At 33.6% G+C, this 13,300-nt stretch overlaps 1 protein-coding gene and 1 long non-coding RNA gene across 2 annotated transcripts; one reads left to right on the top strand and one right to left on the bottom strand.

Moving 5' to 3' along the window:
- The first annotated feature begins 216 nt into the window (after positions 1-216).
- Positions 217-2,274, top strand: LOC130672801 (uncharacterized). The gene has a single exon (XM_057477546.1). It carries the CDS (start codon positions 217-219, stop codon positions 2,272-2,274), a length of 2,058 nt encoding a protein of 685 aa, XP_057333529.1.
- A 965-nt stretch (positions 2,275-3,239) lies between these two features.
- Positions 3,240-13,085, bottom strand: LOC130671292 (uncharacterized). Its single transcript, XR_008990495.1, has 4 exons — positions 12,733-13,085; positions 11,843-12,113; positions 3,581-5,052; positions 3,240-3,438 (listed from the first exon to the last, which is right to left on the bottom strand). It is a non-coding gene; the product is annotated as an uncharacterized LOC130671292 (long non-coding RNA).
- Between the last annotated feature and the right edge of the window lie 215 nt (positions 13,086-13,300).

Raw genomic sequence — 13,300 nt, 5'->3', positions numbered from 1 at the left:
GGGATTTTTCCGGCTCTCCTGCAAGAGGGTGGAGAATCACTTCGCAAACACCTCCTACACATATTTAGGGCCTGTCTGGCCCTAAGTTATGTGCCCGAGGCATGGCGTGAGGTCAGGGTAGTCTTTATACCAAAGCCTGGGAAAAGCTGCTATGACCTGGCGAAATCCTTCAGGCCTATTAGTCTAACCTCCTTCCTTTTAAAAACCCTGGAAAGGATGGTAGACAGACATATAAGGGACGAAGCGCTGAGTCGAACACCAGTGCATCATTCACAACATGCATACCAGGCTGGTAAATCCGTTGAAACGGCTCTACACGAAGTAGTTAGCTACGTCGAGAGGGCCTTTCGGCAGAAGGAATCAGTTCTGGGAGTATTCATTAATATCGAAGGGGCATTTGATAATACACCCTTCGAAGCCATCTGTGAAGCAGCGGAACGCTTTGGGATAGAGGAATCTATCACAGAGTGGGCCCACAATATGCTCCGCTCGAGAATGGTGACAACCGAACTTAGTGACACTAAGGTACGGGCCCGTGTTCGAAGAGGCTGTCCGCAAGGAGGCGTGACCTCTCCTCTCATGTGGCTATTAGTCATTAACGAGCTTCTAGTAAGGCTGGAGAAGCTAGGAGTACACTCAGTGGGCTACGCGGATGACGTTGCTTTGATGATCAGAGGTAGTAGTCCAACAGAGATAAGATGGAGGATGCAAAGAGCACTCGATCTTGTACAGAATTGGTGCACCGACAGATCTCTGAAGGTTAACCCTAACAAGACAGAGATGGTGCTCTTCACCAAAAAGAGGAAGCATAAGTTAAATGCGCCTTCAATTTTCGACACTGAGCTGAAGTTTTCAACAGAGGTACGCTACCTTGGAGTAACTCTGGACAATAAGCTCACGTGGAGAAGCCATATAAGGAAACAGGCTCAAAAAGCCACTGTCACTTTTTGGGCCTGTAGAAGGATATTTGGCACAACGTGGGGTCTAAAACCAAAACTAGTAAGGTGGATCTACACGGCTATTTTGATACCCCAATTAACCTTTGCCTCTGTCATTTGGTGGCCCGCAATACGAAGGGACGTCAATATCAAGGCATTAAATAAGGTCTACCGACTTGCTCTGCTAGGTATAACAGGAGCGTTTAAAACAACTCCCACCCTAGCTATGGGGGCACTCCTGAATGTAGTCCCCCCAAATATAACTATAGAATCTCTGGGTGTGAAAACGGCTTTGAGACTGCATTTTGTTGGGTTGTGGACGAAGGCTAGGACGGGACATGCGTCCATCCTACGGAACAGAGATCTCGAAGAGGTCCTGGCCCAAGGAGGGGACTATGGCTCTCGTGGCTACGACTTCCGACACAAATACAAAGTCCTCTTTCCAAACAGGCAGGAATGGGAAGAAGGAAGCGATGAAATCCTATCACCCCAAGGGCTAGTCTGGTTTACGGACGGGTCCAAAAGGGTAGAGGGAGCAGGTGCAGGAATTTATAGCGGCGGACCCAAAACTGAGATATCCCTCAGACTGGGTCACACTGCCTCTATTTTTCAGGCAGAAGTATATGCGATTCGGGCCTGTGTAAAGCATATTTTAGAGCTAAATCACAAGAACAAACACATATACATATGCAGTGACAGCCGTGCAGCTCTCAAGTCTCTCACATCGGTTGTGGTGACTTCAAGGCTGGTACGAGACTGCATCACACTCGCTAACAAACTAGCGAGCGCCAACTACGTCAATCTCATTTGGGTACCGGGTCACAGCGGTATCAAAGGGAACGACATAGCAAATGAATTGGCAAGGACAGGGGCCTGCAAAACGGACCCTGAGCCAGTCTGTTCAATTCCGGTGCCTCTGTGCTTTATAAGAAGCCACTTGGCTCAATGGACATGTGACAGGTTCTGGGACCTGTGGCTTGAAGCCGGAGGCATGCGACATACGAGGGCACTAGTTCAAGGACCATCGAAGTCGCTTGGTGCCAGTCTAGTAGAGCTCGACAGATCCAAATTGAGGATCATTGTCGGGCTCGTTACAGGACACTGGTTTACCGGGAGGCATCTGAAGCTCATGGGCATTACCGATGACTCGATATGCCCGAGATGCAATTTAGAGGATGAAACTCCCCTTCACCTGCTGAGCCAATGCAGAGCCTTAGAGGATGTAAGGAAAGACATCTTGGGCATCTGTGATGACACTCGGCCTAACTTATTAGAGGTTGGGATGGGCAGATTTCTGCGATTCTCGAAATCCATAAATCTGCTAACCCAACCTTAATTTTAACGAGAATTGACCTAGTAAGGCCGAGTACAATGGTTCAAAAGAACTGAGTGCTCGGCTCTACACCAAACAAAGACGTCAATCTCACTCTCAATTCAATTCAATTCACTTTCAATACCTTCATTAACTTTTTCACCCGAATTTTGATGACTAAATTCTCAATATAAATTTTCAACATTAATTTATTCTAACGATAGTTTCATTAATTAATTAATATTCACTCATAATTTTTCACCAATTAATTTTCCACAATTGTTATATACTAATTTTACCTCACAACAAAATAATCCGTTTTCTTTAATTTACTCAATATTAATTTATCAAAATTCCTAGCGTTTTTTTGTAACTTCAATTTATTTTATTTAGAAATTTAATTACTTAACTTTAAAATTATTTTATAATTAAATTTTTGACTAGAATCAAGAGTTGTAAATTGACTAGAAAATTCCGCCAGGCCAGTGAGTTGGCATCACCCGGGCCTGAATTTACGGACGGAATCCAGTAAATTATTTAATTAATAATTAATTCAGCCAAAGGAATAAATTTCGACCTGAATTAGTTATTTGCGTGAGATTAACGGAAAGATATCAAGTAATTGATTATAATTAATTCGGCCAATTAATGAATTAATTATAGGCCTTAATTAATTATAATTTACCTCGGCGTAATTTTCAGCAGCAACCAGATGAAGACTGTAGCTGGTGTTCGGTCTTCCTTAGTACCCGATGAAAAAAGATTTTATACATTAGATTTTAACTGTATAGAAATTGTATACGATTCTACACAAATTGTATACAAGTCTATATAATTATATACAATTTTATACAAATTATATACAATTCTATATAATTATTTGCAATATATAGAATTGCATATAATTATATAGAATTGTATACAATTTGTATAGAATTGTATACAATTTGTATAGAATTGTATACAATTTTCTATACAAACTGTATACAATTGGATCGGGCCATTTTTTCTATCCAATTATATATAGTCTATATATAATTGATATATAATTCTATACAATTGTATAAAATCTTTTTTCATCGGGTACTGTTGTTCGTCTTTTGGCTGATGACCTGCTCGTTTTTGGTTCTCTGTTTGGTTGGCGGGTTCTCGCTCCTCGTTTTCTCTCAATGCCTCGTACAATTAGTTCTTGAATATTTGTGAATGAACAGTACGCATTAGAATATGTAATTAATTAGTTAATTAAGATATCGGCCTATGGGCCTGATAGTCAAAATTTAATATAATAATCACCTCGTTCCACGTGAAGCGGAAACGGACTTATATTTACCTGAATTTTGATATGCATCCTGCTACTTTAGTCGTCCGACTGTCTCTGATAAAATCCACGTTCCGCAGTCCTAGACATCTTTGGTTCACTCTCGGAAACTTATTCCTACTCTTACTTAAATTAGGGGAGTGGCGAATGTTCGGGTCTTAGTGATCCATGCGACGCCCGGTGACTAGTCGCGTCACTAACCCACAACTTACGAGTTCAACGACCGGTTATCGACGGTAAACAAATTCGAAATTCAAATATTTGAATTTACAGGAGTTTCTAATTTACCCTGTTACACTCTCCCCTGCCAGACTATCACCCGGGTTCCGGATGATCACAAAGGCCTGAACATCCTAAGGATAGGGAACGGCCATGTACTCAAGACTTAATAAGATATCGATATTGTGGAAAGATAGAAAAATATTTATTTTAAATTTCAAAACAAAAAGAAAAGAAAAGAAAATTAAAGAACATTAATTTCTTCTTCTTGTTTGATTTAGGTGGGGGTGGACCCGTATACAAGGGCTCGTCGAATGAGCTTAGCCCAATCTCGAGGACATCATCCATCAAAAAGTCCTCGTCCTCATAGAACTTGGGGCTTTCACACCCAGAATCACCCGAACAATATTTCCGCTGTCGAATATCTTCATCTCAGCTCAATTAGGTCCACATTCCCGGTTCTTCTTCTTCTTGCGTCGAGTCTTCTTTTGTTGGTCCATGCTGCCAGTTTTGGAACCAGAGACCTGACCAGCGGCCTCGGGTGAGCATTGCTGGACACCCAGTTCCTCCATTGCTGGACGTAAGGGCTATTGAACTGCCTGTTGTTGCGTACCGGGAAGCGCCCTGGCCTCCTCCTATTATAGTTCAAGACACTGGGAAGATGACGATGCCAGTACCTCCGATTCGGCAGGTGTTATGGGAGGAGACCCAACTTCCATCGGTTCACGTACACCCTGGACTTCCGCAATGAGGATTTTACCCTCACGCGTAATGATATGCTTCATCAATTTTTTCAATTTCACGGGATCCACCGACTCGGGCTGGTTAACTAGTTGGCGAAGTGTATTGAGACGCTTTTCCCTACGTTTCGCGCTCTTAGACTTCCCCGGTACAGGAGATCTAGCGATAGATGGTGACGTGTTGAGAGTAGCTGATGATGTAGCTTGAGCCGACGGCAAATCGACAGAAATAGGTGGTGACTGAGTCGGCAATGGTACGAGCTGAACAAGAACGGGTGCTGGGCGTGATCGAAACGAAGCTGGTGGTCGTCGAATTTCTCTGGGGCCTGCTTGAGTCTCAATCAGGCGGCCTGAAGCTGGGTTTAACGGCCACTCCAATCCACTAGTCTGTGTTGCCACAGATCGACATACTGAAGCGCGGCCTGAGGAACCACGGTAACGGTCTGCATGGTAACGTCTGAGGCGGCCAGCTTGGGCTTGGGTAGCATCAGTCCCAGTCCAACCCGTTGGTTGATATCGATTCATCTGAAATATAATCTCATTGATAATCTTTCCACAATATTTTAATTATAATTAGTAATTATGTTTTATTTTTAGTCTTGGTGTTAAATCTTTCGCTTCTGCGAGGGAATTTCAAATCGGGAGTATAATGGGTACCGAGTATTTTACCGTTATTACTAATTCACTCGACTACTAATGGACTGACAATTTTTACTACGGTAGCCGGACCGAGATATTTATGGCCTATAACCTTGGCCTTTGTTACTAAGTTATTAGTATTATGTTAATAAAATGAAAAAAAATGTTGGAAAATCCAAAAGTGCACACCTCAATCACTCTTTTTATTTTTAATCATTACTTTTATTAAATAATATTAATGTATTTTCTTTTTATTATGAACTTTTATTCAACTTACAAATTATCCATTTGATTTTTTATTTCTTATTTTCAGTTTAATATTTTTTTACTAACATTTTTTTTAAATATCCCGCCTTTTGTCTTAGATGTCACTTTTTTTCAAACATATTAATACGCTAGTGCTGCCACCAGTAGTTGATAGAGAAAAACAATGAAAAAAATAATAACAACAGTAAAAATAGCAGCTAAATTTTTCACGAATAATCACTTTTACGTTGTTAATTAATTACAATTAAATTAAAAGGATTCATATAGTAATTTTCATAAGGGTTCTTGCCATAAAAAAGACAGAGATAATAAAAAAAAAGTTAAGCCGATTAATGGTGTCTATCGAGAGTTATCGTGCTTACGAAGATTCATATGTAACAAATTCACAGCACTAGTTTCTTGGATTAAAATAATTAATTTAAAATCAATGAATTTACAAATCGACTCAACGTTGGGTTTAAATTATTCCTTAATAAATTATCTGCATGCGAGTACACAATTTAATAATTTTTTGTGCTATGAAAAGGGTGTAGAAATGTTTTTGTATGAGAAAAATTGTCAACGAGGAAGAACCGTCAGTAAAGCACCCCTAGCGCTTTCGCGCTTGAGGTGTGCAAAAATTATATTACTGTCCCGGTTGCAGGTGTTATTGCTTAAAAATATTATCATTTATTGAAATTAAATAAAAATTTTTTTTTAGCTTTTTATTTTTTTATTATTTATATCCATTAAACTTTCAAAAGTAAGGAAATTTTGATTCTAACAATTATTTGAAATATCTTTCGTATCGTTTATCATGAAACATACTTGATTCTTAATCTTATACTTCCGACAAAAAATCTTATTGTAAAAAATTAACAAAAACTGCAGAACGGAACTAATAGTTATTCAAAAATAAATTTCCTTTTCTGTAAAATTGTTGAGGACATAAATTTTCGTATTTTTAAAAGTTTCATAGACATAAGTAATAGAAACATGAGAAATTAAATCAAATATTTAATTTAATTTAAAAGACAGTAAATATTTAGTGAACGATGTCAGCTGTTAACCAAGACGAAAATAAAGTTTTTCGAAAAATTTCTTTGTCAATAAAGTCAAGTTATTGTTTAATTTATTTGATGTCCAATCTGTTGATATAAACATTGCCGGTGACAGTAAATTTTAAACAAGTGTTTGGTTTGTAATTCGAAATAAAATGAGAACCTCTAAAACCTTTGGGGATCCATTTGTGTCAAACTAGGCCCAGGGGGCAGCATCATACGTTATTCGATGTCACGCAAAAATTTAACGTTAAAAACGATTTCTCAACTTATCGAACCAAATGGATACAAATAATAATTAACATTCAACTTCCCTAGCGAATTTGTTTATACCGAAAATTTTAGCTTCTTTTGGGTTCATTTCCGGTATAGTAGAAATTGATAAATATTTCGGTATGTTTTAAGAATTATACCTAATTCATACCCAGATTATACTCAAATCGTCTCATGTTTTGAGTATGTTTTTGAATTTTTCATACTTAAATTATACTGAAAAAAAACCATTTGAAGCTCGATTTATACTCAAATTATACCGAAATCAGAGAGGTTGAGATAATATCTTTCTATATAAGTCTTTACCTGGGAAAAAAGAAAAATTTTTCTTTGAAGTTTGAAATAAATAAATTTTTCGAATTCATAGAAAATTATAGAAATACTATTCCAATTGAGTGTTCAGTATTATAATGCTTTTTAGTAATAAATAGTTCAAAAATTATTTTCATAATAATTTAATTATTGATTTACTTATTTACTTCTATGTTTCTTTTTTTTTTTTTTTATACCAAAATAAAAAAAAATTTCAGTGTTAAAGAAAATATTTTTGTTTATGTTTGATAGACATACAATTATCATTAATTTATTATTTATTTGATTCTATTGCAATAATAGTATAGGGGGCATTCCATATCAAATCGGCCACTTTTTGAGGTCACCCCCTCCGATATTTTTAAAAAATTTATATGTTTTGGAGGCTGATAAAAAACGCTCTCATGAATTTTTTCAAATTTTTTTGACTACTCGTTTCCGAGATACCGATTTTTTTCTAAATACGAGGTTTTTATTTGAAACGGTTATAAATTTGCGAAAAATACACCAATCGGGTCGTTTTTTTTCCAAAATCTTCGTTTTTAAATGTTCTTTCATGTTATTAGTACTTGAAGAATGGTTAAAAAATAATCAATTAAAAATGAATATTAAAAAAACTGTTTACATGATTATACATGATCGAAGAATTCAAAATATTCGTGATAATTGTAATCTAATAATTGGTGATGAAAAATTAAAATATGTGAAGGAGACTAAATATCTTGGAGTGATAGTTGATGATAATTTAACATTTAATAGTAATGCCGCTTATACAAGTAGAAAGATAGCAAGTAAAGTTAATCTTTTATGTAGGCTTCGATTTACTGTGAGTAATTATATTAAAAGTCTTATTTATAAAACTATAGTTCTTCCTCATATAAACTACTGTAATACCTTAATGTTGAACTATACTGATAAAAAATTATGTACACTACAAAAAATACAGAATAAAGCAATGCGAGCAATACTAGGAGTAAATAAGTACACTAGCATTCTAATAATGTTAGAGACATTGAGTTGGCTATCGATCCGAGAAATGATATTTTACAATACTTGTATATTCGTTTTTAAAATGAAATATAGACTCCTACCTGATTATCTTAATGAAAGAGTTATATTTAATAATAATATTTATAATACCAGAAACCAAAATTTGTTAAAAATTGCGCATACTAGAACTTACACCGCAGAAAAATCATTAGATTATAGAGGATTTCAATGTTATAATTCTCTACCAGACGAATTATTAAAAGAAAATCGGTTACTAATATTTAAAATGAAATTAAAACTATATATTAAGGATAAAATTGATTATTTATATAAATTATAATTTTATACCAAATATGACATGTATATTTGTGAAATTGCTGTAAATAGCTGATGCTAAATAATAAATCATTCATTCAAGAAAAAAAATACGTTTTTATTCTTAATCAATTTTTTCATTGCTTATTTTGAGTTTTAAGCAAAAAAAACGTTTTTTCGAAATGTATGCCCCCTTCGAGTTTTTTGAAAAAACTCTCAAAAGAACTTGGATGAATTTAGAAAATTTTGAGACCAATCCGATCATGGGCAAACAATTCGTTCTTTTTTTTTTCTTAATTCGAAAAATTTTTTTTTTCCCTAAATATTATTTTTTGACTTAATTTGAACAATCAACATTCTCAGATCGGTCTATTTAGATGCTATAGTTTTTTTTAAATACTGTGCCGTTCGAAGTGTACTATTTTTTGAAGTTTTTCCACTCATTCAATAAATGAATTATAAAAATCAACTAAAAACTACTTATGAGTAGTTCATTTGGTATCACACAATGAAGTTTAATAGAACAGCAACTACAAAAGGAACTCAAAAACTTGATTGTGTGATACCAAATGACGATGGAAGTTTACTTGTAAAACAATACTCTAATTCCACTGAATTTAAAATTCAAAAATTATTTAAGCGTCAAAAAAAAAAAAAACTTCGTTTATTACTTTGGAGTTTAAATACGGATCAATTTCATTTACTATCCTTTCCTGGGTTTTTTTTTTATTCCTTATTGACTATCGTCCCAACAAGGCCAAGTACCACTTCTCCTACACGTAAAAAAATGTGTAGTTAAATTTACTACAAATGGAGTTCCATCTACTACACCGACTAGTAATATATAGGATAACTACAAGTTTAGTAACAGTTACTAGTATACTGTGGTACACAACTTGTAGTACCATTTACTACAGTAAGTAGTAATAAGAACTTGCATTAAATAACCACTGTGGTTCTTTTTACTCCACAACATAGTTGAATATATGTTATTCTTAATGTATTAGTTAACGATCATTAGTTTTTATGATATTGAAAAAAATATATAAATTTATCTTACATTCTTCGGACTTACAGTTTATCAAATTGAAATGATTTAAAATTGAATTTATTAATGAATAACTTAAAATAATCAGGACTCAAATTTTAAAAGCCTACTTTTAATCAATACCTGATAAGGATAATTTTTAAAATATATTTATAATCTATGAATTCTCGTATAAGCATAAACTTAGAATAATTACGTATTAATTTTTATTAATAGGAAATATAAAAAACATCGTTTTAAAAGTTATAATTCCAATAAATAACATATACCAATAAGCAATGATTTCAAGAATTGCATTAAAATCATTGAGTTTATTTATAACAAAAGTGTCAGTCGTTTTAAATTATATATATTATTATTTTTAAGTATATATTAGGCCCTAACGGATCGCTATCTACTAAGTATACACCAAATATACACGGTGTATACGCGGCGAATATACACTGAGTATACGCTAAGTTTACACCAAAAATTTTGTTCCAAGTCCAATTTTCATAAAAATTTTTAAGTGCTGTAAGCAAAGTCAAAAGTTTTTTAAGTGTGACTGGAAAAAAATTTTTTATAACAAATACATATTTTTTTTTAATATTTAAAATATAAATAATCAGTCATGCTATAAAAAAATAAATGAAAAAATTAAAGGTTGCACCTTCTAACGTCAACTGCTTAGACTACACTACACGTAAAAAATGGCTTCCTTAGCCACCTACGACTAAATCATTTTTTTTTATTCAGTTAATAATTTCTATGTTTTTTAAATTGCCATTAATTAGGCTTAGAATAGATTACTATAAATTAAGAAAAAGTCGATTTTCTTATTAAAGTTATAGTTTTTTAAGTAAGTTAGAAATAAGTTGAAAAGGTCAGAAACTGGGTCATGGTCAACAACAGGGTCTTTTACCTTATGTGTATATTTTTTTTTTATTTTTCTGAAAATTTTATTTTTTTTTCAAAATTTTATTTTTTTTTTTTATTCAACTTTTTTCAAAAAAATTTTCTTCACAACATTTGTTCTGAGGACTTCAAAAATTTTTTTTAGCGTATAACTCGGTGTAAGCTCTGTGTATATCGTGCGCATATCCACCGTGTAAATTCAGTGTAAACTTTGAGTGTATTTGGTGTATACTCGATATTCACCGAGTATACACTAAATAAACCCCTAATTTACACTGACACTTCAGGTATATATCGAGTTTACACTAAGTTTACACGGTGTATACGGATCCGCTAGGGGGGTGGTTCGTTTCAGAGCAATATTTTTTTTTTCAAGATGCTGACTCAAAATCTTGTAGAATATATAGAAAAAAAAATTCGGTCAAAATTTGAGCCCATAACTACTATTTTTAGAGGTCGCCGATTAATTTTCCAGTTTTCCCATTTAAATAACATACAAAAATCATTTTTTTACACTTTTCTTTACCGCAACCTGTGAAGACATTTGTTTTCTACTTAGATCATAATTTATTCTCATAGAGCATAAAATTCTCTAAAAAAAAAGTCTGTCACGAAAAAAATATCTAACGAATATTTTTATTACGTAATTATATTATATTTATTATATTATACTTGAAATTTATATTAAATAGCTCATAACTGTTGAGTTATTGATAACAGAATTGAGTCCCATACAACAAATTTGTAAAGCTCAATGAGCTTTACAAAATTGTCATTTGACTTTTGTTCATAGAGTCAATAATTTAGCCCTTGAATCCAATTGAAGATAAATTTTCATATAAAGCACATTCAGGACTAATTACGTACTAAAAATATTCGTCAGACAATTATTTCGTGACATACTTTTATTTAGAGAATTGTATGCTCTATAAGAATAAATTATGATCTAAGTAGAAAAAAAATTTCTTCACAGGTTACGGTAAAGAAAAGTGTAAAAAAATGATTTTTGTATGTTACTTAAATGAGAAAACTGGCAAATGAATTGGCGACCTCTAAAAATAGTAGTTAAGGGCTCAAATTTTGACTAAATTTTTTTTTCTACATCCCTGGCGGTTTTGAATCACCCTGGAAACACCCTGGGAGTGGAAACACGGCGGAATCACGGTCGATCCACGGTGGTTACACGGTGGTTTTGTGCCATTTTACCACCGTGTATACACGGTGATTACACGGTGTTTCCACGATGGTTACACGGTTTATCCACGGTGATAACGTGGTGTAGGTGGAATCACGGTGATAAAATGACAAAAAACCCACCGTGTAACTGCCGTGGAAACACCGTGTTTCCAGGGTTTCCAGGGTGATTCAAAACCGCCAGGGTAAGTATAATTTAAGTATACTTTTAGAATTCTACTGAAAACATACCGAAATCATACTGAAATACCAGGTATGTTTTAGATATTTTATCGGTGTAACCGAATTCGCTAGGGTTCACACAAATATTAAATAACGAAAGATAACTCAACTATTTATTTACCTGTGTAATAACTTTCAGTTTTTAAAAAAATAACATTCTTCGCGAAACGGTTAGGACATAACCTTGGTGATTTCGAAGACCAAAAATTTTCATTTATAGTCTTTTCCCAAAGGGTTCAACATTTTTTATCTTGGTGTAAAGTAAAAGTTGCTTTTCCTTTACAAAAAGGAACACAACACACCCATATTCTGTATAATTTTGTAATTTTTCTGATATTGAATATACATGACAATTATGCGACACTTGTAGCTACTCCAAAACACAGATGTAACTGAAAAATATACTGTATATTAATGATGGTCCGAAATCTATATTATTTATGGAAAATATCATAGAATTGATTATAAATTTGAAAATTTCTTGTGTTGTTTTTTCCTAAATCATTCGAGAACGAATTTTTTATTTCTTTTTAAATTTGACATTTAAAAATGTGCTATCGACCAAATTTGCTATCATGCTGCTCTCAAGCGGAGGAGTTTGACAAAACGGATCCCCATTGGGAACTGACAAACTGGATCACGCAGTCTAGTGGCAAAAAATCAAACTAATGATAGCTTACAGTCAAGTAAATACACAGTAAATGCATGCTGTTGACATCATCAATAAATTTTATAAATAAAATTATTAAGAAATAAAAATTAAAATAGAAGTTAGAATACTTAGAGAATGTAGAAAGTCAAAAAATTGAGTATTTTTTGCAGTAAAAAATTGTCGGAGTAAAGCAAATAAAAATTTGAACGCGATTTTCTATGAATTTCCGAACACTGGCGACCGTTCAGTGTTATTAGAAAATTTTTTCGATATTTTGAAACAAGTTGATAAATCAAAAATGTGGAAGAAGTTATTAAAAAAAAAGAAAGTTACTCCTTAAATGAAAGTTTGCTCCTTACATTTAAAAAAAAACCGATTATATGTTGCCAGATACGTTTGTAAAGTTTAACCTAAAACTTAAAAACTGAAAATATTGTTTTTGTTTTTCAAGTAAATAAATATTAATTATAATAATATTTTTATTACTCTGAAATTTTTCAGATTTTTGTAATAATTTCACAAGATTTTGTACGTTTGTACACAAAGCACGATAACTACGATCACATATTTATCACTTTTTTTGCGGTTTATTCCACATTTAATTAAATAGCCGACAAAAAAAATTAGTTGGTGATCATGAATATTTTTTTTTTGTTTTGGGTTTTTACCCGTCGAAGATAATTTGTCTATGAAATTTAATAACATTTTATTTATTTACCCTACTATCACATGGGTGACGCGTTTAAAAGTGTCAGCTACTGTCCGACATGTTTTTTAAGCCACGCCTCCGTGTCAGTTCCTAATAGTACTAGATTACAGAGCTCTCGGTGTGACTTTCAGTAAGATACAAACCACTCTGGTCAGGAGACACGGTAGTGTCTCGCGCCAAGTAACGTTCAAACACATGTATATGTGTGAAGTGTCATG

Source organism: Microplitis mediator, chromosome 1 (genome assembly GCF_029852145.1).
Source record: "Microplitis mediator isolate UGA2020A chromosome 1, iyMicMedi2.1, whole genome shotgun sequence".
Classification (NCBI taxonomy): domain Eukaryota; kingdom Metazoa; phylum Arthropoda; class Insecta; order Hymenoptera; family Braconidae; genus Microplitis; species Microplitis mediator.
Note: the sequence above shows the minus strand (reverse complement) of the source record. Positions and strands in the feature narration are given on the sequence as shown.